The sequence below is a fragment of the Dermacentor andersoni genome, chromosome 4 (genome assembly GCF_023375885.2).
Source record: "Dermacentor andersoni chromosome 4, qqDerAnde1_hic_scaffold, whole genome shotgun sequence".
Lineage (NCBI taxonomy): Eukaryota > Metazoa > Arthropoda > Arachnida > Ixodida > Ixodidae > Dermacentor > Dermacentor andersoni.
In genome coordinates this window covers 58365674-58384135 of record NC_092817.1, presented here as the reverse complement: position 1 = coordinate 58384135, position 18462 = coordinate 58365674, and the positions used below count along the sequence as shown (strand labels likewise).

At 49.7% G+C, this 18462-nt stretch overlaps 1 protein-coding gene and 1 long non-coding RNA gene across 3 annotated transcripts in view; one reads left to right on the top strand and one right to left on the bottom strand.

Annotated features, from left to right (window-relative positions):
* Window positions 1-13171, top strand: part of LOC140217336 (uncharacterized) — a 97283-nt gene extending 84112 nt beyond the window's left edge. Inside the window, exon 2 of the long non-coding RNA XR_011893851.1 lies at window positions 13086-13171. This is a non-coding gene — a long non-coding RNA (uncharacterized lncRNA). The remainder of the gene's footprint in view (window positions 1-13085) is intronic.
* The window catches only part of acj6 (abnormal chemosensory protein 6), a 61411-nt gene continuing 56113 nt past the window's right edge, over window positions 13165-18462 (bottom strand). For both annotated transcript variants that reach the window (XM_055073817.2, XM_050183018.3), the window contains one exon: window positions 13165-18122. In XM_055073817.2, the coding sequence (XP_054929792.1) occupies window positions 17467-18122 (656 nt within the window). In that variant the 3' untranslated portion in view covers window positions 13165-17466. The remainder of the gene's footprint in view (window positions 18123-18462) is intronic.

Below are 18462 nucleotides of genomic sequence, written 5' to 3'. Positions count from 1 at the left end.
AGCGAGGATTAGGGCCCCGCCAGCGCATCCCTCTCCAATCTGAGCGCGAGTGGCGCGTCGCTGAGGGGAGCAACCGAGTCTGATGCTTTGTGCGTGCGTCGCTCGCAACAGGCCCGAGGGCACACCGGGCGCCCCCGCCACCAAGTGCGACGTCTGCTTCGCGACGCGGCCTCTGCAGCGGGTGGAGGGGGAAAGAAAACATGTCTGGAATTACGGGATTAACTGTAATCCTGCGCCGAGGTTAAGCCGGATTGCGTCTGTACACCCTGCGTGCGCCCGCGGCCGCTCGCTCCGTGATGTGTGTTTGTGTACGCGTGTGTGTGCAGTAAGCACGTGTTCGGTGGCCAGAAGGCTCGTTTTCAGATTAAAAGAGTTGTTTGCCGAGCGGTTTAGTCGTCGACAACGCTCGGTGGGCGACAGATTCCCTCAGCTGCCATGGTATAGTATAGGGCTCGCGCGTGGTATACAGAGCGGGATTCTGGCTTTAGCTTGGACCGAAGAACTGCGCGACACTGCAGGCTCATTAATGGGCTTTGGAGCGCATTGACATAAGTGCGCTGAAAGCGAACCACCGCTTAACGATCCGTTTCGTTGAGAAACTCAGGCGCTTAGCTGTAAACGCATGCGATGGTGCTTTACTAATGGTATACTGGGCTTTAAATGTACTTATTCTTAGATTATAGCCTATAGATCGCAACAAGGGCTCTACATATTTATGTATCGAAAAAAAAAAAAATAAGCGTGATAAGCAGGGTCAACATTATGTCGCTGCCTACCGCTAGGTAAATAAAACTAATGAAATACAGGACGCATAGGACAGTATGGGTGTTATGTATATTGTCCTGGATTAGTGCTAATTCATTCAATACGCGACGATTTTCCTATGGCCTAGATGTTTCACTTCGTTTGTGGCTTGCTTTCACTCGTCTTATGCGACGGCGCTGTTTGCACCGTGTTTTTATGGTAAGGACTATACTGGATGTTTCTGCGAAGACTTTTCAAATTTTAGACATCGCTTGTGACAGACAACACAATAGTAGTCCTTTACCTGTATTACGCAAAAGAGGCGGACGTTATTTGCACGAAAAACTGATATGTATAATTGACTATTTACTCAAATGTACTAATTATGTTTTTAACTAATTACCTTACAACACATATTGTAATTTATAAATTCTAGCCAATGATACTGCTGCGCATAGTCTCTAAGAAAAATCCCGGGGAAAACGGGAGTAACTGGGCCGTTAGTCCTAAAAAGGGCTATTTCGTCCCTCAAAGGCCTAACTGCATGAATGTGCGTGCCGTGTGCAAATTTCGGAGAGTAGGTGTTTAGTCCCTGGTCGGAAAGAGAGCAACGGGAGGACGAACGACAACAATTACTCCCCACGCACTTCGCTGTTTTCGCCCGTGTCATGGAGTGATGCGGCGAAAACGGTATTGTCTATAAATCGTGAATAGTTCGAAGTTCGTGCACTGCCTATTGCACTGTCTATTGAACTACATGCAAAGAAGCACCTTGCCTCTTCGTGAGAAAAAGCGTGAAACTTAAAAGCTGGAACGGGAAGAGTCATGTCCTTCGTGCGCACACCATAAGTGAGCGATACACATTAAACACGCAAGTCATTGATAGACGGCTAGGTCAATATAGTACCTAAGTTCCTTCCATTCCAAGGAGGTTATGAACTTAACTGAAGAGATGTGTGGCTCAAACGGGACGCGCTAAGCAACAGAGAAATTGGCCTTCTCTGTCGTCTTAATTGGGTGCCCCGTTTGAGCTCGCTACACGTATACATCGCGTAGTGCCTCAGTTTAAATCACCCTAAGAATACTCGGGCTGATTTCTTTTCGCAGTCGCTTATGGTTGCAAGTACACTCAACGTTAGACTCTCACTGCATAGCATGCACAAAATGCCGAGTCGCTTTTATATTGCCGCACTTGCGTTCCGATGCTTAACCTTGTCTCGATATCCGGTCCTGTCAACCGGCCACCGTAGTGAAGTGGTTAGGGTACCTGACTTGTAAGAGAGGACTTGAATTCGAATCCTACTTTCGGGTACGTATCTTTTTGTTTTCAGCTCAGTAATTTTTTATTCGGCTATACATGCCTAATTTCATGAATTCCACCTTTGCGGAACATCAGGAAGGAAGGAAAAAGGAAGGAAAAAGTAGAGAAGGAAAGGCAGGGAGGTTAACCAGTTTAGCGTAACCGGCTTGCTACCCTACACATGGGAGAGGGATGGGGGCGATGAAAGATGGGGAAGGGAGAGAGAGAGAGAGAGAGAGCACATATCACAGCACACAAACATCGTCCGGTAGAGTCCATCAATCTGGCATTGTACGTGATAACACTGTCAGAGCCGCTTGTCCAATCCCGTCTCTTTCAAAAACTGAAGTAGTCCCTTCGTCGCCTTCACCTGCGATGTCTTCTGTCGGCGGCATGTGAAAATCGTGTCGAGGGACAATGGTCTAGTGTCAAGGTGCGCGAGAACGGATGCCAGGGACTGTCGCTGAACATTATATTCAGGACAGTCGCACAGAATGTGTTGCAGCGTCTCCTCGCAAAGACAGGCATTGCAGAGAGCGTTGTCGGCCATTCCAATGCGGAATGAGTAAGATTTCGTGAAAGCCACCCCTAACCATAAGCGATAAAGCAGAGTCGCCTCGCTTCGGCGGAGTCCAGTTGGCATATAGAGATGCATCAAAGAGGGCAGGTGGTATTGACGGTTGCTCTGGTTGGTCTGGCTGTTTGGTGTGCACCATGAAGAGAGCGTCATCTCCTGTGCAAGCACTCGAAGTCTGCTAGCTGCGTCGGATCGTGAAAGCGGTATGGCCTCTTCTTGTGCGTCTTCAAGAGCTGCCCGAGCGGCATTATCGGCGTCTTCGTTTCCAGTGACGCCGCAGTGACTTGGCAGCCACTGAAACGTCACGTGGTGTCCTTTCTCCTGTGATGTATGGAGTAGGCATCTAATATCGAATACGAGCTGTTCGAATGGCCCGCGACGCAGAGCTGATAGTACAGATTGTAGGGCTGCCTTTGAGTCGCTGAAGATGGACCATTGTCGAGGTGGCTCCCGACTGACGAAACGGAGTGCAGCGCGAAGAGCAGCTAGTTCAGCAGATGTCGACGTTGTCGGGTGGTCAGTCCTGAAGCTGATGGTAATAGCTTTTGCTGGGACAACCACAGCACCGGACGAACACTGGGTGTTTGTGGAACCATCAGTATAAATGTGTTCACTGTCCGCGTACCTCTCGTGCAGAAGAAGCAGAGACAGTTGTTTGAGGACAGGCGACGACAGTTCAGACTTTTTTCCGATTCCTGGTACACTGAGATGTACTGTGGGGCTGATAAGACACCAAGGGGGTATCGATGGTTTAGATGCAGCGGTGAAGCCCGAGGGAAGTTTGTCGTTGTACTTGTTAATAGTTTTAGAGAATGATGATTGGTGCCTGTCTGAAGGTAGTGCTGCAAGGTGATGATAGGGGGCACGTGCAAAATGTCTGATGTGCGTTCTCAGGGCTTCCACCGTAATATGAGTTCGCATTGGATGGTCCCGAGCAATCGCAAGAGTCGCCTCTGTTGACGTACATCTGGGCAAACCAAGGCAGACTCTGAGTGCTTGAGCTTGTACTGCCTGCAGAACACGAATATTTGTCTTGCAGGTGTTGTTCAGTACAGGTAGGCTGTATCTTAAAAAACCGAGAAAGAGAGCTCTGTAGAGTTTAAGCATTGCGTCTACTGACATCCCCCACGTCTTCCCTGTCAAGTATTTGAACAACTGGGAAGTAGCTGTCAGGCGCCGTTTCATGTAGGCCACGTGTGGGCTCCAACAGAGGTCTCGGTCAATAATGACGCCAAGGAATCTGTGGTTTCGGACATAGGAAATGGTCCGCCCATTGATTGAGATGACATAAGGCGTCATCGGTTTCCGAGTAAATGCGACTAGTGCGCATTTTTCAGGTGAAATGCTGAGACCCTGTTTACACAAGTAGTTCGCTGTCAAAGTGGCCGCTCTTTGAAGTCGCGCACGTATCTGAGGACGTGTGACTGCCGAAGTCCAGACACAGATGTCGTCAGCGTATGTTGAAATCTTGATGGTAGTTGGCAAGCATTCAGCAAGTCCAACAAGAGCGAGGTTGAATAGCGTCGGGCTGAGAGCACCGCCTTGAGGAACGCCCCTGCTGGTATAGCGTCGCGTAGTTGGGCCATCGTCAGTTAACACATAGAATGATCTTGCAGACAGGTAACTTGCAATCCACAAGAAAACTCGACCACCTAGGCCAACCGTCGCAAGAGCGTCGAGAATGGCCTCATGTAATACGTTATCATATGCCCCTTTCACATCTAAGAATAAAGCTGCAGATAAACGCTTACGGGACCTTTCGTGCTGGACATATGAAACGAGATCAACTACACTGTCGATGGAAGAGCGGTCACGTCGGAAACCAGCCATGGAAAGCGGATAAATCTTGGAAAATTCAAGGTACCATTCCAGGCGGCCAAGGATCATCCGTTCCATTATCTTTCCTACACAGCTGGCCAGTGCTATTGGGCGGTAAGAGGTGAGTTCTAATGGGGATTTGCCCTGCTTTAAGAGTGGCACCAGGCGGCTTACTTTCCATTCGTCAGGAACATTTCCCTCCTGCCATGAGGAGTTGTAAAGGCTCAACAATTCTATCCGTGCGCACTCTCCGAGATAGCACAAGGCCCGGTATGATATACCATCTGGACCCGGAGATGATGAGCGCCTGCAGAGAGCTAGTGCCGCTTCGAGCTCCTCCATTGTAAAAGGAAGGTCCATGCGGCAATCACGGGAATGGGGGACGTCAGCTCGGGCTGGAGGATCTGGACGAGTCGCTTGGTCTGCGATCCGCGCACAAAAGTCTTCTGCGACATCGATGTCTTGCCGCCCTTGGAAAAGCGCTAGCGCCTTGAATGGAAAACGCCGTTCCGGAAGGCAACGCAGACCTTGCACCGTTTTCCAAATGTGAGACAGTGGCTTGCGAGGGTCGAGTGTCTGGCAAAACGTTGCCCACCGTTCCGACGCTAATCTATCCATACGACGCTGAATCTTCTTTTGCATCCTCCTGGCTGCCCTAAGGTCATGGATTGATTTTGTACGTCGATATCGACGTTCCGCCCGGCGACGAAGCGCTCGAAGTCGCTCTAATTCTATGTCGAAGTCATTTCGCGTGGAAGAGATCGTCATCATGCGAGTGGCGTTTTGCATCGTCATTTTAATCGTTTGCTCTAACCCAGAGGGTAGGCCCTCGCGGCAGGCATCTTCCATCTCAGATTTGAAGTTGGCCCATTGAATCGTCCGAATGGTATTCCGTGAGCCTGATGTAGACGACAAGCCTTTGATGTTCAGATAGGTGGGAATGTGGTCACTCCCATGTGTCTCAATGTCTGGAAACCACTTCACACATCTGGCGAGAGAGTTGGAGACGAAAGCAAGGTCGAGGCAGCTGCCGTATGTCACGCCTCGAAGAAAGGTGGGGCTACCATCGTTCAGGAGAGTAAGGCCATAGTTGTGGGCGATACTTGCCAATCTTCGTCCTCTTGCATTTGTCCTTGTACTTCCCCATGCTGGATGGTGCGCATTGAAATCTCCTATGATGACCCATGGGGCGGGACAAACACTCAAGATATCCTCAAATCTTTTGGTATCGAAATTGCTGGAAGGCGATATATACACGCCTATGAGAGTAAACAAGAGTTTGTTCTTTTTAACTGTGATGCATATATATTGATTGTCGTCGTGGGGCGCAATTGGTTGCAAAACATAGGTGAGTTCACGACGAACAAAAACGACGATTTTGCTGCATGCACCGTTTGTTGATGACATGATAAACTCGTATCCTGACAGTCTTATTGGTTTCGACAAGTTGGGCTCACAAATGACGATGAGTGGAAACCCATTGGTGTAGACAAACTGACGAAAATCTGAAATTCGTGATTTTAGCCCTCTGGCGTTCCACTGGATGACGGACGCTGCTTTGACTTCTTTCCGGAAGGATGGGGTATGAGTAGCCATCTTTCTAGTTGAGGGATGCAAGCACTGGGCTTAAGGCGTCCAACACTTTAAGTGCGCTTCGAGCAGATGGTGTCCTCATGTCCACTAAAAGCGCTCGAATGGCCTCCATGAGAGAACGTAGTACCGAGATGACTTGACGGTCTGTTTTGGGTGAATCATCCATGGCCGGAGAAGGATCAGGTGGGGCCCCGACCTTCTGAGGTTCTTTCGCAAGGGAGCGGCTCGGTAGCGTAGGCCATTCCTCTAAAGATAGAGTCTTTTCTGCTTCCTTCGTGGAAGTGGTGGGCCCTTTCGCGGCGCGGCTAACTGGCACCGCAGAGGAGTGGGTACTGTCACTTCGCGCATGCGTCTTCTTCGAAGACGTACGATGGTGCCGACGTCGACGCCGACGCCGGACTACTTTGGCTGCCTCCCTGTGGGCCGAATTGTCTCTGGCCATTTGCTTGAGAACCGCGCGTTCCCTCTTGATGCGGGGACAGTCTTTCGACGAGGCCGCGTGAGGGCCGCTACAGTTGGCACACTTCAGGACCGTGGCACCGCAGGTCTGTTCTGCATGAGGTTCAGCGCAACGGGGACACAGTAGCGAGTTGGGACACACGCCCTTGACGTGTCCTAGCCTGAAACACTGATGGCATTGAAGCGGCTTCTGGATGAATGGTCGAACCGGATGTCGAAAATGTCCGACTTTAACGTGGGATGGGATACAATCCCCCTTGAATATTACTTTTACGCAGCGCGTATTCCCAAGGCGGCGCACTTGCGTAATGATCCTGCCTTCGTATGCCGGCTTGATGAGGCTAGGTAAGTCATCATTAGGAATGGCTATGTCGATGTCGTAAATCACACCGGCTATGGATGTGTCGTCGATCGGGATAAAGGGGCGCATTTTGATTCCGCCTAGCTCCGTGATCGCTTGAAGTTTTCCAAGCGCAGTCGCGTTGTACACATCTATGGCGAGTATATTCTTGCGTGGATTTATTCTTATATCTTTAATTTGATCCGGCACCGCACGTTCCAGAAAAATGGATAGGGCTTGCCTGTTCAGCAATCGTAGGTTGCTTGATGGCTCTTCCGGCATATAGATGATGACGTGTGGCCAGCGCGCAGGCCTTGACTTCATAGTCGTTGTGCTCGCAGGAGTTGACGGCGCTGTGTTGACGATTTTTCTTCTCGCCCTCTTACTCCGAACGGGTATGAAGCCGTCGTCGGATGAGTCGTCCGACATGGAGTACAGCTCGGTGTCTTCGGTGTCACTGGGGGAGCCAACTCGCTTCCTTGCGGTTGACGCCTGTGATGACGTCTGGCCAGGCGGGCCTCTAGCATGCTCCGCGTCCATGGCTGCAAGACGGGGAGGCGAGGCACCTCGAAAGCCGAAGATTTTACCAAAAATTCACAGAGCACAGAAACAAGTGTTCTGCCAAGAAGACACTTCGTCGTCTTCCCCCAGGAAGAATTACCGTTACTCCTTTGAGGAGCATCGCAAAAGGGCAACTGTTAGTCCTCGAAGGAGTAAGCGCATGGGGAGTAACAGGTAATTAGTAACAGGACTAATGGTTGGGGCAGATCAGTTAGTCCCAAAAAAGACTAACCTCCCTACCCCTTTTAGTTCATTTTTTCTTAGAGTGTATTCAAGTGAAAATAATTCTGTGGATGACACAATTCCCGAGATATACGCCATCAAACTTGCGGTAAAAATATGCTGTCGTTCCACTTATGTTTTTTTATCAAAACACCATTTTACGCAATGAAGCACAACTGTAACTGGACCGTCAATGTATTTCTTCGCAAAGTTCGGTAATGAATACCTGGAAATTAGTGTCGTCATGAGAACTTGTTCCAAGTGGATCCGCCTTGCGAACTCCGCCTCTTTCACCAATACAAATAACAAATTAGAATTGGACTATCTACCGCAGGTGATCTTTTTGAAAATTGGTAGAAGTCTTCGCAGAAGTGCACAGGGTACGATGACATCGCTTCGGAACATCGAGCAAGAGGTCGCGAGCAAGTCGCGGCATCTAAAGAGGCATGATAGCCTGCGAGGTATAGAGCTTATTGTTTTACCAGGAGGTTTTTATACGATGGGCAACATTGTTCTCGTAATAGAGAAAGCGAGAACAAAAGGCAGGCGGATCAACGAGTGAGACGTCCGGTGCACTACCCTACACAGGGGCAACATGATAGAACGAAAAATAAATACTGGGGAAAAGGAAATAGCGTTGTGCGCTCAAGGAGGAGTATAGAGGCTTTCAAACTTTAGGGAGACGGCATTCGAGAGGCTCATGCTTCCTGCTAATTCTCTTCATCCTTGCGGATTAATGTTTGGGAGGTCACGAGTAGCCAATGAATTAATCAACTCCCGCGCACTGTCACAGATATATATGTTGCCAGAATCAGTAGAACAATGCCGTAACGGCTTGCAATACGCTGTCGCAGAGCCTGCTCCGTGGTGTCTGCCGCCACAATGAAAGATATAACGCTGTTCTACCGCCGCCAAAACCTTGACCGTCCTTACTTTCCACCAGCATCACAGTTGTGATGCCAGCGGTGTATATTTTCAATAGTCGCAAAGCCTTCACGATTATGTTTTCAAGCCTCTTCTTAGGCTTCAGTGTCAGCAGGCTGATCAGCACGGCGAAAGTAAAACGTCCGTCTAAGAAAAGTATTGGTCTAATCGGACGACATCCCCTAAATTTAGCTACACCTAGATCCACGCACTTTTGTTTTCGTAAGCATGTAACTGTGCGTACAATTCGTTTGGTCTGCATTGTTATAAAACGGCCGCGGCGAGAAAATAGTGCACCAGCGCCGTTGATCTTGCATGTAAAGAACATAGCGTATGTATAGATTGCGCGACGAATAAGCAGTATTATTCAGATATTTATCATTTCTTCCTTCCATATTTAAGTTCATCTTTGTTTCAGTGAAGTAGATGATTTACTTTGAAAATGCACAGTTTGGAGCACTATAGTTGTTTTTATTGGTATGGCTTGCACTTAAATTCTGACTTCTCCGTCTCTTCATGCACTCAGTCATGCTATAGCCACTGTAGCGTACCGCTGCCAATTACAAGGTCGTAGTTTGGATAGCATGGTACAGCGGTGCCATTCTTCATGAGATTGATTGGAATGTCTCTCATACAGGCTGCTATCTCATACCTTACCATAATGCTCTCACAAGGAGCGCAAAGATTTGTTGTGCTTTTCACATCATTTGCCCTAAAATGAACTACACAGCGAGTGAATTCCGCACTATTTGCGACAGTGAGGTACGGAAAACGTATGAAATAATTGGGCTGCGGGCACTGCCGCTTTCCTGCGTTAGTATGGCTGGCCTCTGGACAGATTAGGGATGATACACGCTTCAGTGGAAGCTTCATGGTAGAAAAGAATAGATGGAGGGAGAACGACGGGCGATGCTCGATAACAAAATTTATACAACATGGCAAGAAAGAAAAATAACGGAGGGAGCAGGCGAGCACTGGCTAGACCCGAAGCAAGCGATGCGGAGGCAGTTCTTAGTACGCGAGACCCACCAATGCACTGGCGAGGCTGGTGACCACCGGGTACTTCTGCGCTAAAGAAAACAACTTGTCTCTCTCAACGGCGCCTTCGTGACCCTCTCATACTGCGTGCGAAACAATGCAGTATACGAGAATATATAGAGTGTCTGAATGCTGGCTATCACAAAGCTGACATTAGTGAAACCTCGTCGAAGGCTTTCGCACGGACAGTAGGCAGCTGTCCAACTTCAAACACGATGCTTAGAGGGACGCATACTCTTCAACCATCGCGACAGGCAACAGCTGCACTTAAGCGGATGAATCGCGAACCAGCGAATGTGAAGCTTACGACCTACGATGAAACAGAAACAGAGAAAAAAAAAAGGAAGAAAAGAAGCACAGCGGCACGCGGCACCTGTCACACTCTGAAACGAGCTCCTAACCCGATGAGTGCGGGAGCATTCTCAGTGGCACGAGGCAGCAGCGGCCATATCGTCAATTGTTTGGCTTTGTTTAGGCAAACGCCGGCGGTTCCTACGATCCCGGTCACCGACGAGGGAAACTTGGTGCGGTGGCGGGCAGTTAGACGGCCCCACTGTAGGGATGGAGTGGGCGGGTCGTGTCTCGTCCTACGGACTACGGTCGGGGATCTGAGCGAGAGCCTATGAAGGGGGGCATGCGTGGGCTTCCCGCACGTGGCACGTGGCGTCGAGATGGATGGCGGCGGCACGCGGCCGCCTTATGCACGCACGTCCGTCTGCGCGAGAATCTCGCACATCCGCAAACCTCGCCAAACTCGCCCCCCTCACCGCCGCGCGATCGCCACATGGGGGGAAATCGCTGTGCTGCCATTACGGCCCCATTACATTTGCGGCCCCCCCCCCCTCCTCCCCCGTTCCCTTGTGTGTCCCGCGGCGTTTCATGCTGGTGCCACGCGCCCCATCAAAGGAGCACACGCCGCACCGTGTCGAGAGAAGGAGAAATGGAAAAAAAAATATGAAGACATAACGGTGTATAGGAAAGCCTGCGGTGCCGCTTTTTTACGTTCTCATCGCAGTCACCTGTTCCGTGTGCCGTCTCTCTCGCGTATCGGCGTTTTATTTATTTTTTTCTCTCACTTTCCTTCTTGCTCTCTCTGTATCAGTGCGTTCTTTCACTTGTGTGTTTGCCCCCAGACGAGCTATCGCTTCCCCTGTTGGTTTTTGGGCGAAGGTTTAATCTATTTGCGAGGTTCAGTGGGAGGCCGCCGGCGAACTGTGTATACACGCAGGGAAGTGCAGCGGGACGCGACCGCCGCTCGCCCCTCTGCCCCGTCATACGAAAGAAGCTTTTTGATCTTCTTCTCGCTTCTGCTCCTATTACTATTAGTGGGCAGACTCGGGGCCGACTTAAACGAATTACTCTAATCCCTCTGAGCCTTGGCCGCCGATCTGAGGGTGCCGGCAGGGCAGGCCGGCGCTTTTTGCCTGCATCTCTTTTTTCGGGGGGAACGCGTTTGGCAGCGCCTCGCTGAGGAGGTTCGCGATACCGCTGAGGCCGAAATGTACATGAATATACATAAATATAGTGGATATAGGTGACTTTAGTTTCAATAGAAGGTAGATGACTCCGTGTTGTTTGGAGGATGCTCGACACATTGCTTTCCAGTGGCGGTACTCTCGAGCGAGTACTTTCGGCAATGCTATCACTTTTGCGTGATTTCGCGTGAGTCGGCAGCAGACACGAGGAATTTCGCAGGCAGGAGAGCGCAAGGTCGCGCGACAATGTTCCTTGTACGGTCAGAAGCTCGGCATCTTCGCACAGTGCCAGGAACGCTGTCGACCGTGTACACTGTCGCGTCCGGTGTCCAGTCACACGAAATCTCGAGAACGTGATCGCATATTCCCGAAAGTGATCGCTCAAGAATGCCGTCCCAGCAAAGTGGTACTATTTCGCGCATGGTTAAATTCGGCAGTATTGTAAAGTTCGCCTTACTGTAAGTTCCAAGTTGCCCACAGGGCAACTACGTCATCTCTGATTGACTCAAAAACCATGGGGGCATTTGAAAATATGGCGGAATTTCACAGTGTGCAGAATAGTACCCTGGGTCAGTGGCAATTCAGCGGAATTCGTTTGAGCTCTTCGAAAGATACCTGAAGTTTAACGACGATCATGCAGAATAGAACGGAAACACATTGGCTGCTCATGCGCATCGTCCGTCGACCAAATGAAAGGGAAAAAAACAAAGAAAAATGAAAGGTTCGGTTTCTACCGACAGTGGGATTCACGGTGAACGGGCATGGTATCGGAGTAGCCATTGACGTAAAAAAGAAGTCGCCATCCGCTGGGCTATTTATGATGCCTCTGGGAGGAAAACGCCCACCTGTGATATATACACAAGCGTGCGCTTTAAAGTTACGTTCTATTTGATCTATGTTCTACGTGATCTACTTCATCAACGAAGCTAGCAAAAAAAATAGGGGAATGTATCCTTCTCTGAGGCCAACGTTTTCTTTTTCTTTATTGCGTTAGCATTTGCAGTGCCACAGTGGCAAAAAGGTGTATGTGTGTGAAGTGTGCGAAGCCGTTCAAGTAGTAGAGGTAGAGAGGGAATAGAAGACCTATGAATAGCGTATATCTTTGCATATACGGGGCGATCATTTGAAGTATTACGAAACGTTTAAAAACCGCCAGAGGCAGACAGCACAATCCTTTTCCTTGGGCTGGATTATTCGAAGAGGCGGACATTAATAGCACGAGAAATGAAAACAGATATTCAATGTTTAATAAAAACTCAGTAATCAACCTCTTAGTTAATTGCTTTACGTTACATAACTGCAATTTACGAATTGTAGCCGGTGAGTTATATATATAGGGCATATGTCGAGTAAGGTCCTGTGCAACGCTTTGCAATGGGACCTCATTTGGTAGCTTATACAGTAACTCCAAAGCTGACATCGGAGTTGCGATGTAAATGCTTAGGCATTTCTCTAGCATTTACCGCTAAATCGGCGCTAAATTATTTTCCTGTTCATTTTCATTTTCGTGGGGCAGCCTAAATTATCTAGTGAGAAAGAAAGCTCAAGTGATTTCTTTTTAGATTCGCACAAATTCCTTGTCTTGTGTACCATTGAGTTGTGGCTGCTGTTTCGTGGAATCCCCTGAGTTTGTTGAATGAGCTATACGTTCGTGAATTACGGCAAGAGCTAGCCGTCGATTACACATTGTGGGCGCAGTGCGCTAGCAAATGACGTGAACACATGGTTAAAACGAATCGGGAAATCTCGCCGTACGTTTTTCTTTAACATTAAGAAGAAATAACGAATGCTTTCTGTCTCATTACCGATATGCTGTAAGAACGTATTCAGCGTATTGTAAGCGTGAAATTCCAACATATAGTTCGATGTCTGATATATGTGCGTATACTTCAAACACAAAAATCCGTATAAAAATCCTGTAGTTTTGCAGAGCGACTGTTACAAAAAAAAAAATATGCTGCTGCTGCTCCTCGACTCTACCTCTTCTTCTCCTTCCTCTTATTCTGACTGACCTCTATATCATATCTTCTCCAGTTCCGGCGAGGATGTCGCAGTATGGTGACCTCCGGAGCAAGCAAGAAGCTGACACGTACAGCAGGAACAACACAAGGTCTTCACAGGTATTGAAACACATTTAATGAGCTTCACAGTGGTGTTTACTTCCCCCCGAAATATTTACATCCCACCGAAAATTATACAAGCTGGGCAATCCATTGCGCAAAGAAATCAACAAACGGAACTATGACACGTGACACTTCTGAACAGTTCTTGGGCACACCGCCCTTTATAAAGATAGGTTGGCTGGCTGGCTTTTAGTTAGGCGCGCCCTTCGCGCTGTTTTGCATTACAAACGCGCGCGAAACAATGCTTGGCTGTTAGACGATCGCAGGATGTGCACTGAATCAACAGCAAATATACCACACTTCGAGATCAGAACTATAGAGTTCCGTCCATACGTCCTAAAGTATTTGAACGTTTATTTCGCTTCCGCTGGCTTTTGGGCCATCGTGAACATTGATCTAAGCAGAAAAGAAAGGGCCAATATTTCCCAGCGCTGAGGAACCTTTACCACGCACCCAGCAGTCAAACGGCAAGTACATCGAACGCAGCACAGCAATAACGCCTTCAAAAGGAACTATGAACGCGAGCCACAAGTACGAGTCCTTTAGTTAAAACGTCGCGGTGAGGGCACACTTATCGTGGTGACGACCCTTCGACGCGTTACAAAGTTCTGGATTCTTTGGCGATTTCATACTTTCACACGCTCTCCACGTACGTTTTCCTAAGAACCCTCTCCGTCGCTCAATTTTTCTCCTCCGATAACGTGGCGAGCTCATGCGCCTGCTGGCGTTTATGCAGTTAATCGCGGATGTTGTCATGTAAGGAGATTTCAACCGAAAAAAAGATCGTTCGTCCCTCGTTCGCATAATCCTCGTGAGGTCTGCCCGCCAGTACTTTTGTATAGATTTCCACAATCTAGTCTTCCCTTACGCAAGTACAATTCGTGATTGGACGGTGCCTCCACTACCGCGAATTCGGCTATCGCGATTGACCAACACTCGTGGTTTTTACCTGTGACGAAGTGCTGTTATGCGAAAGTAGTTCTGTGGTTTAGAATACAAGAACTCGCGATTATGAAGGCGTCCGTAAGTGACACCAATTAAACGTTCTACCGCCACGGGGGGCTGACCATAATCGGACTGCGGTGTCTCGTTATAACGTAAAAAAAAAAAAAGAAAAGAACCGTCTGGCCGACAGTCAACCAAAATGTCATTTTACGCATGAGTAGCTTTGCGAATTGTGGCCCTGAAGTCGGATTAAGCAAGCCTTACGGAATCGTTTGTGCCACTTGCTCCCAGCGTGACCGCGACACTATAGTCCCCTATTTGCGGCCTCTTCTGTAGGCTTCTTTGGCGCAGGGCAGTGATAATGAGAACAATAGTTTTAGCATTGTCACACGAACAGCCTGAGCGGCTTTTGGAGGCTATGCGTTGATCAGCATGTACAGCATGACGCGTTCCTGTGTTGCTCCCTGGCGAAGAATTACGTGCAGGCGTGGTGACTTTTCAGCTTCGCGAACTACGAGATGCAAACGGAGGCAACGGCGTAGATTTCGAACCCGCGACAAAAACCTTCGTCGCTGCCTCCTTGTTTCTTTCGTGTGACACTGAGTTTTGTCGTCAGCGAGAAATGCCAACTGGCTCGGCATTCTATCCTTCACGATATGGCATAGACCGAGTTGCGACATGAACTGCCGTTGAAACTATGCGTGTGACATCTGTAGCGGAATGAGTTTTCTTACTTTCCGCGTAAGCTGCACGTAAGATACTGCCACACCACCTAACAACAGCTGCCGTTACACCTTGAGCACTCTCTAAGTAGTTCGTGCAGGCTTGCACAGGGATGCTTCGTGATCGACACGAGCTTTGGCTATCATCTCGTTTTCCCCGGCGCGAGCCTACGCAGCATGGTCGCTTGTCATCCTCAACTGTTTTCGGGTCAAACCTGCTCTATCGTTTCGCCCGTGTTCTACGCACATGCGCGCTCACATCTTCTGAAAGCCTAGCTACATCGTTGCTGATATGTGTTCTGACATCTCTTGGTTTTATTTGACGATTTCTTACCCCAAAAGAACCGCGGCCACTCACTCACCGCCAGGCAATCTTACAGCTCATTCGCGCCACTCCACCGACCTTGAAACTTCGTGCAATTGCAGTACTAATCACTCGTTGTCGTCACACTGGAAAAAATAAAACGAAAAATAAAACGATATCTAACAAGTTCAGGGAGATATATCTGGTTGGAAAAGCGTGTAAGCTTGGCGACGTAGGACTGGACGATTGCCTGTAACCGGAACATGCTCTGTAGACCACATCCCCTAAGCTTTATTTAGAAAACGTTTTTATTCCCCCCTTTTTTCGTGTGTGTGTCAGTGTTTCCGTGTATCAATTTGACCAGTAGGATACAAACAACCAGGGAACAAAATGCGGCCTACTTGTTGACGGAACAGCTTGTTCTTTTTCCACAAACGACAAGAATGTTCTGAAACACTTTACGCTAAGAAACGCATAGTGCAAAGTTACCCAAAACAATGCCTTTCTTTCACCATGTGTTATGCCCAATCAGAACATTCTGGTATTACGATAGTACGGGCAGACATCATGATCGTTTTCAATAACGCTTCCAATAAATAAAGTGGGACTTCCACCTATGATGTGACAAACGTTTTCATTAAAGAAGTTTTTGGGCGTTTAAGTTTTCCAGCTACCATAATAGACTCCGAGCAAATCAAACTGAAGCCTCTCCTAAAACCCAGGAATGATGCCAAGTCACTACCTCTGATCGCTTCGGTGTGGTTCGCGAGACGTGAGGGCAGCCGCATTAAGAAAACAAGCCTCTTGAAGACTACTAAGCACCATCTAGAAGAGATTGAACGCCTCCTAATTTTTGAGTCATTGGCCGAATACAGATCGGTGTAACGATGATACAGCTGGGACGTTATGAAATAGCGGCATTCGATTTGTTGCTGGGAGCGCAGCGGCTTACGCGCGTTGCGAAGCCAAATTCCGTGCCCACATCACGCTGACTGTCGGAGGCCTCCTCTCTCTTGCAGACAGTGCTGCTACTCTGCTGTTTCCTCAAATATGGCCCTTCGGTAATTCTGCGGCTCCAGAAGGCTGGCGCATTCGGCACTCCGTTTTAATAAGTTAAATTATATTTAACGCGTAGAAACACACAGTCGCAACACTGAAATTTCTCGCGAAATGGGACGACAGACAGGGAAGCCGAGTCGGGCCACGAGTACGTCACGGGCGCGTCAGGTCAGAGTCAGTCGCGCACGACAGCCGCACTGCCGGCTCTGATAACGACGGCTCGGACGCCGCCTCGTGTCGAGACGCTCCGCGCGGAAGGAGAAGCGCTGTCACTTCACGGCCCGGGATACGCTTCGGCCGACAGGATGAGAGAAAGCTCCGTGCACGGCTGGATCGACTAGGAAGGCGCACGTATTTGCGCCGTATCAGCGCTGTTGCTCCAGCCCAGAAGTCCCATTTCACTGTCACGAACACACGCTGCAGTCAGTCACTGCGTGAAGTCCCGTAGTTGCCAGCGTTGCGTGTTTCCCTTTCTTTTTTTGTTCGGCTGTCGCTCGCCGCGGAGCAACTGGAGATGGCTGCCGCAGAACGATTTCGTACCGTAACCTCTAAATTCCCTTAGTTTAAAAGGTGACGCGCCTGTCGGCAATCGCAAGTAAAGACGCGAGACTGGATGCTGTCTTCTGACAAGGTGAGCTAGCCTAATAATGTAATTCGCTGCTTCATATGGTTCAGGGGAACATAATTTTTGATCATTTAGAGAGAAGGTTCCATATTATTTGATAAAGAACGGTGAGCCCCCTCACTTTCTGTGCTAATAACAGTGTGTTCGTGAAGAACTTAAACGATCATCTTTGGCAAATAAGTAGTTGTCAGAGTATCAGCACCAAGGCTCGGAGCTCCACCATCGTATAGACTTTTGCACGCTCGCGCCAAGAGGCTGTTTTTCGTGGGAACGGGATTCAACAAATCGGGGCCCATTTATTCGCGTTGATCACGAGAGGGGTGAAGAAGAGTCTGCACGAGACCGATAAGAACAAAGGGGCATAATCAGTTAAAAACCCAAAAACGCAAGTTGTTGCACGGACCTAAAGGCTATATGGCATGCGAGCGACTTCTTTGCGTTTCATCTTTATCGCGGGTTACGTTCAGAAGGCGTTTTGATTCTGCTGACAGTTCTCCTGGTGGCCCGATGCCAGCGGCACCTGGCCACCAAAGCAGGCCATCTCCAGCGCGGGCGTGCAACGCAACGCGGCTGGCGGCGCGGCCGAGTCACACCACTGCACGTTCGTGGAGAGCCGCGCGGCCTCGTACCGGAGCCGCTAGTGCTGCACCGCCGAGTACTTCATCCGCTTCTGCTTCTGGCGCTGGTTGCAGAACCAGACGCGCACCACGTTCTTCTTGAGGTCCAGCTTCTCAGCGATGGCGGCGATCTTCTCGCCCGACGGCCGCGGTTGCACGGCGAAGTAGGCCTCGAGCGAGCGCTTCTCGGGCGCCGCGATCGAGGTGCGCTTGCGCTTCTTCTCACCGGCCGGCAGCACGCCCGGGAGGTCCGGGTCGGTGCGCTTGTTCTTGGCCTGCGCTTCGGCCGCCTCGAGCCACGCCCCCAGGATGGGCTTGAGCGCCACCATGTTGTTGTGCGACAGCGTCAGGGACTCGAAGCGGCAGATGGTGCTCTGCGAGAGCGATCCCACGCCGGGCAGTTTGAGGTTGGCTAGCGCGCGGCCCACATCGGCCTGCGTGACGCCAAGCTTGATGCGCCGCTGCTTGAAGCGCTCGGCAAACGCCTCCAGCTCGCGCGGGTCCGAGTCGGCGTCGTGCACGGCCGATCCGGGGAAGCCGCCCCCGGCGCCGCCGGCATGCATGCCGTACAGGGGCGGCAGCTGGTGGCCCACACCGTCCGTGGACGGAGGGCCCTGCATGGCGCCCAGCGGGCCAGGCAGCGACGACGGGCACAGCGGGTCGAGAAGATCCATACCTGCGTGTGATGGAAGCGCGAAACCGGTGGCATTGAGGAAAGCCGTCGGCACGTGTTTCCCGGTTTAATCCACACGAAACATCTGTAGCGCTTTTTCAAATACTGTGTCGCGTGCTAGCAGTTGCTTGCATTGGCGTACTCTCCGTACTCGCAACTGCGACGAGAGCAACCTGGTGCTTGACTGTGCGGACTATGCTGCTGAAGTAGAGCGCCGTTTTGTCAAAGCCTAATAGAAAGCCAAACTTGAATAACTTGTCAGTGAGGGCCATCACCCCTTTTAGTTGTCCTCAATACCTGTGCATAAACTTCACTTAAAAGTGTATATCTTATATTAAGGAGC